This window comes from Aquila chrysaetos, chromosome 5 (genome assembly GCF_900496995.4).
Source record: "Aquila chrysaetos chrysaetos chromosome 5, bAquChr1.4, whole genome shotgun sequence".
Classification (NCBI taxonomy): Eukaryota; Metazoa; Chordata; class Aves; order Accipitriformes; family Accipitridae; genus Aquila; species Aquila chrysaetos.
The window spans coordinates 15,842,416-15,855,134 of NC_044008.1; the positions used below are offsets into that span (position 1 = coordinate 15,842,416).

Sequence of the window (12,719 nt, forward strand, 5' to 3'; positions counted from 1 at the left end):
TAAACAAAAACTAAAACCCAGCAAAGTTCATTTATAAACAAGTGGGAGATGCTCCTGAGGCCAACAGCCTGTACTGTTCGCTGGAGAGACGAGCCTGAGCTTTGGGTTCTGAGAAGCCAGTGACAGCCATGACAGCCCGGCCCTGCAAGCTGGTCCTGGGTCTGCGCCTGCTCCTGCCAGCACTTCTCATCCCCATCAAAGCCAGGTGCTGATGTGTAAGCCTCACTGCCAGAGTGCAACAGGAGGAGCTGGGTGTCCACGCATAGCACACGCATGTGTGTGCGTGCGCACACACGTGCGGTCAGAGCCCCTGGCCTGTCACTAATGGAGTTTGACAGGGAGAGAGCAAAGCGTGCAATTGTGCAACCAAGGAACCCGAGGCAGTTTTTCTTGCGAGCACAGGATAGGAATGAAACCGCGTGGGCACGAGGTGATGCCCACCATCCACCACAGCTCCTGACATCCCCAGGCAGTGCAGCCGGACTTCAGACTCTCTCTTTGCTCAGGTGATGCAAAAGGAGGATGGATTGGATTACTGGAGAGTTGAGAGGCTTCAGAAGAATAAAAGGACTGAGCACAGAAACAGTCCCTTGTGTTGACCTGGATGCACTTGAGAGCTCTTCAATTTTGATAACTTACTAGTGAGTTACTCCTGAGAGGTCCACACCAGGTACCAACGCACTCTAAAGAGTCACTTCGCATTTTTTGCACATCAACAAACAGCAGGAGAAAAGTTATCCCCTGCTACAGCCAGAAAGGCAGGGAAAGAATATTTATTTTATCTAGTCAAAATAAAGCTGACTTTGCACCTGGTCTCAGCTCCCTGAAAACCTTCAGCCTGCTCTTCCCAATGGTCTCTGGGGAGCAGCACAGGGTCTATAGGGAAACAGGCAACAACTAAAAAACTGCTTGCTGCAGCCACAAAGTGCTTCGGGTGCAGCTCACCTCACTCCCAGCAAAGGCCATCAGCATGACGGACTGCAGAGAGATCAGGGACATCTGCAGGTAAATTTTAAATCCCAAGATTTAAAGAGAAGACGACTAGGGGAAAGAGACAGCACGTAAGTGTGCTTTTTTGATAAACTGGCCTCTTGTGGCAATGAGGGGCAGAGCATGTGATGAGCAGACTGAGCAGTAGGTGGGAGATGCAGGCAGGGAAGGCTCAAGGATCCCATCAAGATGAGGGGAGATGCTTCAGAAGAGTCGGATATGTCTCACATTTCCACTCAGGTCAGCACTCAAGTGCTCTGGTCAGCAGTAATTGTTAAACATGTTAGATGTTAGTTACCTTCTACAAAAAGTAGTCCCTTGTATTAAAAAGACAGTTGAGAAACTCCTGTGACAGGTTTCATACTGTAACTGTCATTGATCTTGCTAAATCTCTCCACTCACCAGTGTCCCTGTCTTTTCCTCTATACACTCCCCAAAGTTTGCTGGGTCCAAATAGTTTTTAGAAGTCATCAAATGCTGAAAATAGAAAAAAACATATTGACCTGCTTAACTTAGAAAGCTCTGACACCTCTTGGTGAAGTTGTGGGTTGGCATCATTATCCAGATGGTAACACTGCTATCCCTTTCTGACTTCAGCTCCTTGCTTTGAAAAAGCCCTTGAAAAAGATGACAGAGATAACCAGATCCCTTCAGATGAAAGGGAGAAGCTTTACCCTAAAAGCAGCACCCAAATCCACTCAATGTCAGCCCTTGATAATCCTTAGCCAGACTGTTATTCCCCATCAGATCAAACGAGGGAATGAGATTTAGGCTATGCTAAGTGCCAAACCCCAGTATTAGAGTCTTGCTGTCACACCTTCCAGCAGCTTTTATCTTTTTTCTTTCTCTCCTGCCTCAAAAGAATCCAATTTAACTGGCAAAACCAACTCCATCAGTGGCAGCCACTGTCCTCTCACAACTCAAAAAGCAGCTAAAAGGAACTTGGTGAATTGTTTGGTGGCCTCAGAACTGCCCAGACCCTTCTCCTTCCCAGCAGAGACCAACCGCTGACAGAAGTTGGTCTTTGTCAGCTCTCTTCTGCTGTGCTTGCTCTTTTACTGTGGCTTTGTTTGCATTGTTTCAAAGAGATAGGGCCAAACGTCATCAATATGACCAACCCAGAAGCATCTTAACTAACTCTCTTTTCTGCTCAAAAGACAACCAATAATTACTACTCCATCAATACTATAAGGTGAATTCTTGGGCATTTTTCTAAAACAGACCTTGTATAGCTTTACATTAAACAGTGAAAATACAAGCTTTCTCAGTATTCCAAGACTAAATGCATTCGCTATTTTCCCATGTCCCATGCTTGCATCTCCAAAAAAAGTATTAAAATGCTCTAAAGCTGAATGTTGAAATGCAATTCATAATCAGTAACTTTACCTGAAATGCTAAAACAAAAGCTTGGTTCTTCTCAAACAGTGAGTTTCACTAATGGTAAGCACCGACTTCTCACCAAATTTAACATTTATGTCAGGATCCCCTGACGTGTCAGCCTTCAGCTTGTGAAGGTTATTTTGCAAATGCCACATATCCCATTCATGGGGATTTCACTGTAAGCCTGGGGAAACAACTGACGGGAACTGCAGTACCAAGAGAATGAACAAGTCATGAAGAAACATCTACCACCGAACAGAGGACATGGGCACCTCCAGAGCAGAACTGGCCCAGCAAGCTACCTGCTTCGTGTACCCAGCAAGCTACCTGCTTCGTGTACCCAACGCAGCAGTCTGCCTCCCATGTGGACAGGTGTAAGAACGCAGCCAGAGGGGCTTCACACTGAGTGAGAGGATGAAAAGCTGCTACAGCTGCTAAAGGCTGGGAGCCAAGAGGCAGCCAAGAGGCAGCCGCAGTCAGTCACCTGGAGCTTCGTACCCTACCTGGTGGCCATGCAACAGCTCATAATCATGGTGAAGCTGTGATCATCTCAGGAAACTCTCTTCTGCATTGCTGCCCGTGGTAACGACACCATGGTGACAGGCCAGGAAGCCTGTCCGTCCTATTAGGAACAGCATTCCTGGTAACGAAAGGCCCGGGTAGTAAAATGGCAGAAATCATGAATCCAGGGAGAAAGATGTTAGGAGTCCAGAGAATAACAGTGAGGTTTCTTCAGAGTGCGATGGAGGAATGCGCTGGGAGAGGCAGTTACCAACTCTTAAGGGTGCAATTTCAGGACTGCGACATACAGAAATATGGACAGGACAGAAAGCTGCTTACAGAAAAGGAAGATGGTTGCTGCTGCACACAGCCAGATTTCAGCTCAGGGTGGCTAGGCTGGGCAGCCTGTGACAATACGCTTCACTGAAGTTGCTGAGATGCCTGCGTGAGTATACCTCATTTTGGGAGATAAATGAATTTAGTAGCTTTGTTAACACTTAAAATGCAGGTTTTATGATAACATTTTTGTAAACTTTACCAGTCCTAGCTCAAACGAGCTTTTGTAAACTATGCTGGCAGTACAGAATTCAATTCAGATACACTAGTTTACCATTAAAATCTGGTCTTAAAAAAAAGGTAGGCTTGCTCCTGTAGAGGACACTGTAAAAACACTAGTGCATAAGTAGTAATGGAAAAATAAATGGCATCATGGGTGAAAGCAGTATCATCAAGTCTCCAGCACAGAAGAGATCACAGCTGTTGTCATATAAAAAGATGTAATTTATAGTTACATTACCAATGTTTAAGAAGATGCAAGAAACCCTGTTTATGTAATATATAAAACATTCTCTTGAAGGGATTAGACTAAATAATGCCCTAAATTCAGCATCTTTCAGTCTAATAAAGGACATAAAACCTGTTCAGCAATCTGTTTCTATTTTAAAAGACAAGCTATGGTATACATTACAAATATTGTTTGTAAAAGAGAGCTATGGAAAGAGGGTTGGTGGGATGTTCTGCATATATTAATGCTTCATTAAAAATGCCATAAGAAGTAAGGAAAAAAATAATCTAAGTTTAAGATGCCCTCCCACATAAGGAAAAGGATTTTAAAGCACTTATTAAATTACTTCACTTGCTTGAGCAAAAACATGAGCTTTCTTGGAAATCAGGACAAGCTGATTATATAAGACTCAGATAGTTCTTTTTTAAAATGTTATTTCAACCCATGAAAATTTATATCTCCAGTTAAAAGCAAAAAAAAAAGTGTATGATTTGGGCTGTGGTTCTTAAAGGCATCTTAATGCGTATCATTTAGCACTACTCTAATTATTTAGTTAATTCTATATGGAATTGTGAATACTAGCGCTACCCTCCTGGGCTCTGACTCGGTCAAATGGAGCCTGATTTAAATTGTAAGCTTCAGAAGAGGCAGGGATCAACTTTCTGTTCAGTAGTGGGGTAGCACCCTGTGCGCTCAGCTCCTGATCAATTGGCAGGGCAGCTGGAGGACAGTAGGGCCAGACTTTTCTTTAGTACTTTGTTAAAAGTCTGTTTCCTCTGCAAACTTTAGGGCAAAGAGGAAAATGGAAAATATGCTGTGTAAGAGCACATCTGACACCAGATCTATTTAACTGAGTGCTATAAAAGTTACTGAAAAACCTAACAGTAAAATCTCCAACAGCATCATCGGCAGGACAACAGATTAGCGACAGACATCCCCGGGTTATTAGAGATTGCATAATAAAGAGATCAAAGGAACTGTGCGTTGACAGGCAAGTGTAAGTGACACAGAGGGTTTTTATGAATGGCCTGGCGCTGGCTGGGGGAGTGCTCGGAGGCGCAGGCGTCGCAGCCAGCGCGCGGCAGCCCTCCAGCCTCGCTGCATGGCTGCTGCTTGCTTGGTTTCAGCAGAGCAGAGCAGTGACCCATCACGGCTCTGCTGCTTGCAGCAAAGCTGTCACACTGCTGCGCCTAGCGAGACTGAACCTAATGCACAGATGGGGCTTTTGTAGTCGTCCCCAAGCTGGCATTTGTCCCTGCCCCCTGGCAGGTTAGCGGTCAGAGCTGCTCTCTGGCTCAGGACATCAGCTTGTTACGAAAATGAACCCTTCACTGGGCCTGGCTTTCAACTCTGCTCCAGCAACGGTGAGCTTGAATAAGGGGACTTTACCCACACTCTAATGGTAAAGGTAAGAATTTGGCCCTTGAGTGGATGAACTGTCCTTCAGGCTGGCTCAAATCCTGCCACATCTAACAGGGTTTCTTTTATGGAAGAAAGGTTGAGTTTTCAAACTTAATTTAAAAAGAAGAAGAAAAAAGTGCCCTGGCCGCTTAAAGAAGCACCCCTTTCAACACAACCCCTGCTCCGGGAGCAGCCTGCAGCAGGGTCATCTCACCTAACTTTAAATGCCTGCAGGGCAGCTGTCTGCCTGAGAGAGCTCCCGTGTCCCAGCCCACGCTCCCTTCAGTGAGCAGAGAAAATGGAGCTTTCAGGACACAACGCAACTGACCTATTTTAGGTACCTACTTCAGGATGAGATGAATCGGCCCCAGCAGCGCCTATTTCTCTCTGTTGACTATAAAGGGAGTCTAGCTAATGTACCTCTGGCCAGGTAAATCCCACCCTTCATGCTGAACACAAGCAGAAAGAAATGCACAAAAATGCTCAGAATGCTACTAATTCATAACATTAACACCACGTTGCATATGAAGCATTTAAGATCTACAGAGCAGAAGCAGCACTGCAATTAGCTTTAATATAAAGCTGTAAGGATTCTGATAACACAAGTAAATTAATATCTAGGCAGCAGGTCCCTAGAGTAATGGCACAGTCATTACAAAGAAAAGCTGCAGAAAATTACCATTTGCAAGGTTGCAGCAAACGTAAAGATAATTTCTTGATGAAGGCCAGCGCAGGGATCTGAAGGCTCAAAACATCCAAGGTTCAATTAGCGCAGCTGAACAACTACAGGTGGAAAAAGCTTGAAGAGGGTGACTGATAAAAGACTCCAGACAAATGAGCAAGATGCCTTTAGTTCAACTTAGGTTCATATGAGACACATGAAAAGCAGGCTCAAAAATCTTCCAATAGAGTATTAAAGAAAGTATGAGTGAAACATGGTCACACTAGTGACTGACATTTGCTTGCCTGCCTTATGTATGGATAACTGGCCTATTTAGAAATGACTAACAGACATGAGAGGAGATGGTAAAAAGGTAAATGCATGCAGCAATGCCTACAGAGGTTACCAGTGTCTGCAAAGGAGAACCATCCCTTCCACTCACTGCATTCAAGTGTTGGTCAGCCAGCTGCCGCTCTTTGCTCCCCCACATGTAGTGCTACATGAGCTGCCAACCAAACCGCCCGAGGGAAGAGTCTGCTTGACAAATCCAGCATAGTTAATTCACATGGCTCAGCAAAGCTGCATGAGTGGTGCCTGCAAGCGGTGGGCCTTGGGATGGATGGAGAAGCAGTCAAGCGTTGGCAGTGACCAACAGCCTTGCTCCGGTGTACCAAGAGTAGGGAAGAGCCGTTGGAGTGCGAGCGGAGGCCTTTGTGAAGGGCAGATCTTCAAAGCTGCCCTCTCTGTGCCCTGGGAGGACGGATGTCCAAGCAATGTCCAAGCACTCCACAGTGCAAAGCAAAAGGACCACAGTCTTACTGTAAAATGCTCAAGTGATAACCTTGCCAAGTGATAACCTTGCAGCAGCACATTCTTGAGATTACAAAGTTAAAATATTTTAATAGTGGTATCTCATGCAAAATGAACAAAGGATTCAATGAAAGGATTGAAAACGAAAAGCTTAAGTATTCCAGCTATGCTACTTGGTCTAATGGATGACACTCTCTCTGCCTAAAAGCCTTGTCCCAAGGCTTGTCCCTTAATACCTCCACGGTCAGAGCAATTTATCAGTGTCTGAACATGACCACCAGCAAGCCCACTAACTGAATCAGTCTGGATGAAATTTAATTGCAAGCAAAGACAAAAATGTGTTGTAGTTTAAGGATGGCATTTTCAAATTTGTGTAAAAGAATTGAAGAGAACAAAATCCCATCAGTTCTCAAATGATTTGCATTCTTGGCTTTCCCTAACATATCTGAAATGCAACACTGTCAGTTTTGCCAGTACTATCAGGACAGAAATTACAATCAAAATATTCATAACTAAGTTACATACACATAAATCAGCCCTGTACCTATTATCCATTCCCCTGTAATTCAAGGTGTCATGGTTTGAGATTCAAGAAAACCTAGTTTTGCAACCAAACTAGACCAACGACATGTATGATTTTCAAAAAATACTCCTTTAATACACATATGAAAAGACACAGTTTGCATTTTAATATTTTGGAAATAAATCCTACTAACATCTACTGGTGATCAACTAGTAATTCCTTAATTGGCCCAAGCACTACGCTGGACTGTATGGTGCTATCAGCTTCAAGAACTGTAAATATTTACAGCAGACTCCTCTTAGCTGCTTTGAAAGTGTGGACAGATAGTGGTCAATTTTCTTAAGGACAACCACCGCTGGCTGGAACTTAAAAGTCAGCTTTTATGATTTCAGCAAAAGCTGGCAACATCCACACGCAGAAGTTCAAGGACAGAGTTGGCTCCCAGGCCAGATTGAGCCTGGCGCAGCTATGTGTTGACAACCTTTCCTGTGCCGCTGGAGTGCGTGACACTGAGGTCAGGATAGGACACCGAGAAGATGGCTGGAAGAGTAAGGGTGTTAGGAGCCAAATGATCATCTGAGCCTTGAATCCTGAGAATCCTCAGCCTGGCTCTGTCATCTTCATACAACACATCTGTTCTCTCTAACATACTTCAAAAATCTGCTTGTTTTGAAAAACAAGGCTCTTCCTAACTTTTCCTCACATTTTAAGATGCAAAAAAATATTTAGCTATGAAGTCATTTACCCTAGGAAGATTTTAAAAATCTGACATAATTATCACTTCCTAAAGATCCCAGGCTGATTTCCTGAAGAATGACATTACAGGGGTGTAATAAGGGTCTTCCATTTTTAAATTCCTACCTACATTTTCATTGCTTAAGCTTCCAAAGCTTCTCCTTCCTGATACAGAAGACAGGATGGCTGCAGCCTTGACTTTCCAACAGTTAAGAGGCAGTTTTGCTAAAACACAGTATTAATTTAAACCATCATTGTGCATGGTTTACTTCTTTTGCAAGAGGATTGTGTGCTCCTTCCAAAGGCACTGGGGGGTTTGGGTACAGGGGACAGTGGGGAGCATTCAGTTTATATATTCTCCCATTTTGCAGCTCATCCTGTGAGTGGAGAGAGGGTAATGGTATTTATGATACATCTCCTATAGCACATTTTTTTACTTTTCAAGACCAGTCCTGGTATGCAGACAAGTTACTGCTCCATTATCATAAACGTAGAGAAGAAAGAAGCATGATTTTTACCGTATGAGAGCAAGCCTGTCTTTTTCAGATGGATGATCATCAAGCCACTGGGAGTAGCGGGCAATGGACCACTCAGCCCTCTGATACAGAGAAACACAAACAAAACACCAATTACACATAAATGTGAAGAAGGAAACACACACACCAATTTCACAATCAAAGATGACATAAATGAAGGCCACATGAGGCTCTCTTAATACTGCAGTAATGCAAAATGAGTTAAGAAATCAGAGACAATTAACAGAAACAGCCCAATACATTATTTGGGAGCTCAGAGGTGATCTCCTACATCAGCCATTTGCCCAATTTTGACAGGGGTTTGAATCTAGATTTCCAGCATCTTACAGGAGCAGGATCCAGGCAATTTGCCGTCGGGGATAAGACCTGCAATTTCTTCTATGAGCTAACAGAATATTAAAGAATTGAGAGTCTATTTAAAATCAGGTTATCATCTTCCTACTGTTAATTAATCAAAATATGAAGTCAATGATCATAACACCTTTGCCACAATAAAAAAAAAAAGCCAACAAATCATATAAAGCATGAGCTTGAATACTTTTAAACTAAAATAACTAGGGCAAACTACAATGTTCATTCCTCCTTAGGACATCTCGAAAGGAAAGACAGGTTGATCTTATTACCTGGAAGGGTGATTTTAACTCTGGTGGTGCTCTCGTAAATAAGAACTGAAGAATAATGCTGAATGGAATAACCTCTCCCAGAGCTGGGCTACTGGCAATATGCTCACTGGTCTGGAACAGCAGTGGTCTGGAAAAATGTAACAATATACTTGTGAAAGGAAGAAAAAGCTTATCTTATGCATTAGAAAAATGCCTATATGGTGGCAATATTATGTTAGCATAGAATCATCTGATTTTTTTCCACCAGTCCACATCTTAGGTTTTCAACATAGGTTCAGTTTGTAAAAATTCACAGAAGTTGCCTATTGTAATTAAACAGCACAGGACTGTACATTTCATATTTCAGTGGAAACACTTAAGGTAACTATAGAACTCACTGTCATGCACAAGTTGCACTGAAAGCAACACAAAAAAGTACAATTTGGCCAACATTTGCATGACAAAGATTGTTAAATCATAGTTATACTCTGCATAAAATTTAAAAGAACTTTAATCTATTTCTAATTCGCAGGTGGGTGTTGCCAAAAAAGCTCTCAGTTCAATCAGAACTAACACGAGGTAATAAATCAGTTTTGAAGCTAGTTCCTGCAACTGCAACTCACCTGAATGACCTCAGCTGTCTGTAAGATTTTCCTAGGTCAGAGACTCGCCGACACAGCGGTGCTACGGCTAACTCCATCTATTAAAAAAAACATTTTAATTTGAATTATATTGTCCCAAAATACAAAACTTGGTATTGAAGTAGCCTGCCTTTAAGCAATAATCCAAACTTGCAGACCAAGTCACTGACTTCTCACTGGTGACTGAATTTGAGACAAGAAGCTATCCTTTCCTTTCATACTGCATTGCCCAAACCAAGGCTGCCCAGAGAGGCTGTGGATGCCCCATCCCTAGAAGTGTTCAAGGCCAGGTTGGATGGGGATTTGAGCAACCTGGTCGAGTGGAAGGTGTCCCTGCCCATGGCAGGGGGGTTGGAACTAGATGATCTTTAAGGTCCCTTCCAACCCAAACCATTCTATGATTGTATGAAGACTTTTGCCTTACTCTTGACAACATAGTAAGCCTCCCACGACAAACTATAGTGATAGTCTATGGTTAAGAACAGACAGGAACTTGTGAGCTTTCTGAGACTGAAGCTTTGTTTCTCACATCAGGATTATTTGTTGGTGATGAGTTTCCTAACGGAGCGCTTATATCAATACCCCAAAAATCTGCCCGCAGACTGGGAAGAAAGCAAATCTAGGCAGGTCTCCACAAACCACTCCTAAAGCAGTAAAAATTCATAACCATTTCAGCTGGTCACCTTTCCTTTGGTGAAGGACGAGGTTAAAGTGATTCCTTCTTAAAACACTCGGCCCCAAATTCTGGAGCACAAAACCTATGCAGATTAAATAGAAGGCAGCTGGGACCTATTGCCACAGGGTCATATGGAATCACAGGCAAAACAGCATTAGTAAGATCATTACTTTCATACTTATTTTCATACTGTTCAGTCTCCGAGTTACAGCAGCCATGTTTAAAAACAATTTTTCAACACTTTCTGTTTTTTAAGTACTGGAGTTCACCTGCCTTTTTGAACAAGAGCTAGGCACCGCTTGGGTATTTACATCATTCACGTGAGACTAAACTCTGTCACAGGCTCTTCATTAACAGTGAGGTCACAGAAGCGAGAAAGAACAATTTCACTTCCAGATCCTGGACTCAACATGAACATTACATGGCAAAATTTCAGTTAATATGCACACTAATGCAAACACCACCATTCAAAAAAACCCATAGGTAAAGGAATTTTAGCCAGATATGGATTAAGTCTTTGTTTTTTGCATTCCTGAAGTGTCAGTCAACAGAGGGATGCAAGCTTTATTCTCCATGTACATTTTTTAAAATCCCCAACTTGAAAGACTATTCAGACTTTGATTTCCACATAATGCACAATTAAGCTAAGTTTCAAAGGATGAGAGCTAAAATAAGTAACAAGATCAAAAACATCATACAATGAGCTTCCCATTTAAGTAACATTGCTGAATGAGTTTCAAAGCATTTGTGATAAGACACTATTTACAGTGAAGTCTTTAATACTAATACTCTTTCCAGCTGTAGAATTTCCTTAGACAGAGCTGGCTGCTGGGTGTCATTGTTTAACCCCAGCTGGCAACTCAACTAAGCACCACCCAGCTGCTTGCTCATCTCCCTCACAGTGGGATGGGGGTGAGAATCAGAAGGGTAAAAGTGAGAAAAACTCATGGGTTGAGATAAAGACAGTTTAATAGGTAAAGCAAAAGCCGCGCACGCATGCAAAGCAAAACAAGGAATTCATTCCCCACTTCCCATGGGCAGGCAGGTGTTCAGCCATCTCCAGGAAAGCAGGGCTCCATCACGCTAAGTAATGGTCACTTGAGAAGACAAACGCCATCACTCCGAACATCCCCCCTTCCTCCTTCTTCCCCCCGCTTTATATGCTGAGCACAACGTCCTATGGTCTGGAATACCCCTCTGGTCAGTGGGGTCAGCTGTCCCGGCTGTGTCCCCTCCCAGCTCCTTGTGCCCCCCCAGCCTCCTCGCTGGTGGGGTGGGGTGAGGAGCAGAAAAGCCCTTGGCTCTGGGTAAGCACTGCTCAGCAGTAATGAAAACATCCCTGTGTTATCAACACTGTTCCCAGCACAAATCCAAAACATAGGCCCATACTAGCTACTATGAACAAAATTAACTATCCCAGACAAAACCAGCACACTGGGCCATCGGCTTCACCAAGACCACATAACTATGCTGGGGTTCCAGCATAAACAAGAAAGATGGTGTGGCGAACTATGATGCCACAGTTCATCTAAAACCAAAAGAAATTAAATTAGCAATTAATGCAAATCAAGGCCATATACTTCAGGCACCCATCTTAAAAAGCAGGTGGCAGGATGGGAGTCATCTCACCTACTTCTCAACATCTACAGGCTCTCTTCATACTCAGTGGAGAGAAACAGCCACTCTGGGGTGTGACACATCTTTCCTTGAGGTAGACATCTAAAATAGGTCGGGTGGGTCATGTAGGAGTATCCATCTACATGACACTCAGTCAAACAAAGCTGGGAAAGCCAGAGGGCATAACCCAGGCACCTACACTTCCTCTGAAAGGCGCTGGGGAAAGCCCCACAGAGCCAGCCTACAGGCAGTGCAAAGCTGCTCCCCAAGCCTGGGAACCTTGGAGCACATGCCCCACATCGAGCACCTGCAGGCCTGCAATTTATATTAAGCAGAAACACGCAGAAGCAGAAAGTGAGTAAAAATCCAGGAAGCAGAAATAAGGATCTTTGTCTTCTGCTTTCAGATGAATGCTCCAGCCCTGGATAACAGCCCGGCTGCCTCCTGCCTGCTGCCCTTCTGGCTCCCAAATCTTCTGCTCTAGGCTATAAACTGGCCCATTCTCTACAGCTGGGTGGGATCCCTGCCCTATCCCCCAGTAACCCTCGCAGCCTGAGGGCTAGGTCACCTCTCCCACATGCAGGTGCAAGGGGTACCTGTTTCTTGGGCTGAAGAGCACGTACAACCCAGCTCTGCAGTTTCTGAGCAAGCACGCCATCCACCAGGCAGTGCAAAAGGCATGCAAATGGGAAGCCAACGTCCCCACGCTCGAGGAGGAGCTGTCAGCTGCTGTGCTGTGTGCTGAATTTGCCAGTGCAAGGGAGCGAGGTTGAGTTGTCCCCTCCAGGACAGGGGATTTCTGCAGGGAGGTGCTCCAACACCAAACTGCGATGAAGCTTAGAGCAAGTTCAGCATGTTGTTC

At 43.9% G+C, this 12,719-nt stretch overlaps 1 protein-coding gene across 1 annotated transcript in view; it reads right to left on the reverse strand.

Moving 5' to 3' along the window:
* Positions 1-12,719, reverse strand: part of COG5 (component of oligomeric golgi complex 5) — a 194,139-nt gene that overhangs the window by 3,449 nt on the left and 177,971 nt on the right. The window contains exons 19-21 of the mRNA XM_030014841.2: positions 9,547-9,623; positions 8,945-9,071; positions 8,304-8,383 (exon numbers count right to left, since the gene is read on the reverse strand). Of these exons, the coding sequence (XP_029870701.1) occupies positions 8,304-8,383; positions 8,945-9,071; positions 9,547-9,623 (284 nt within the window). The remainder of the gene's footprint in view (positions 1-8,303; positions 8,384-8,944; positions 9,072-9,546; positions 9,624-12,719) is intronic.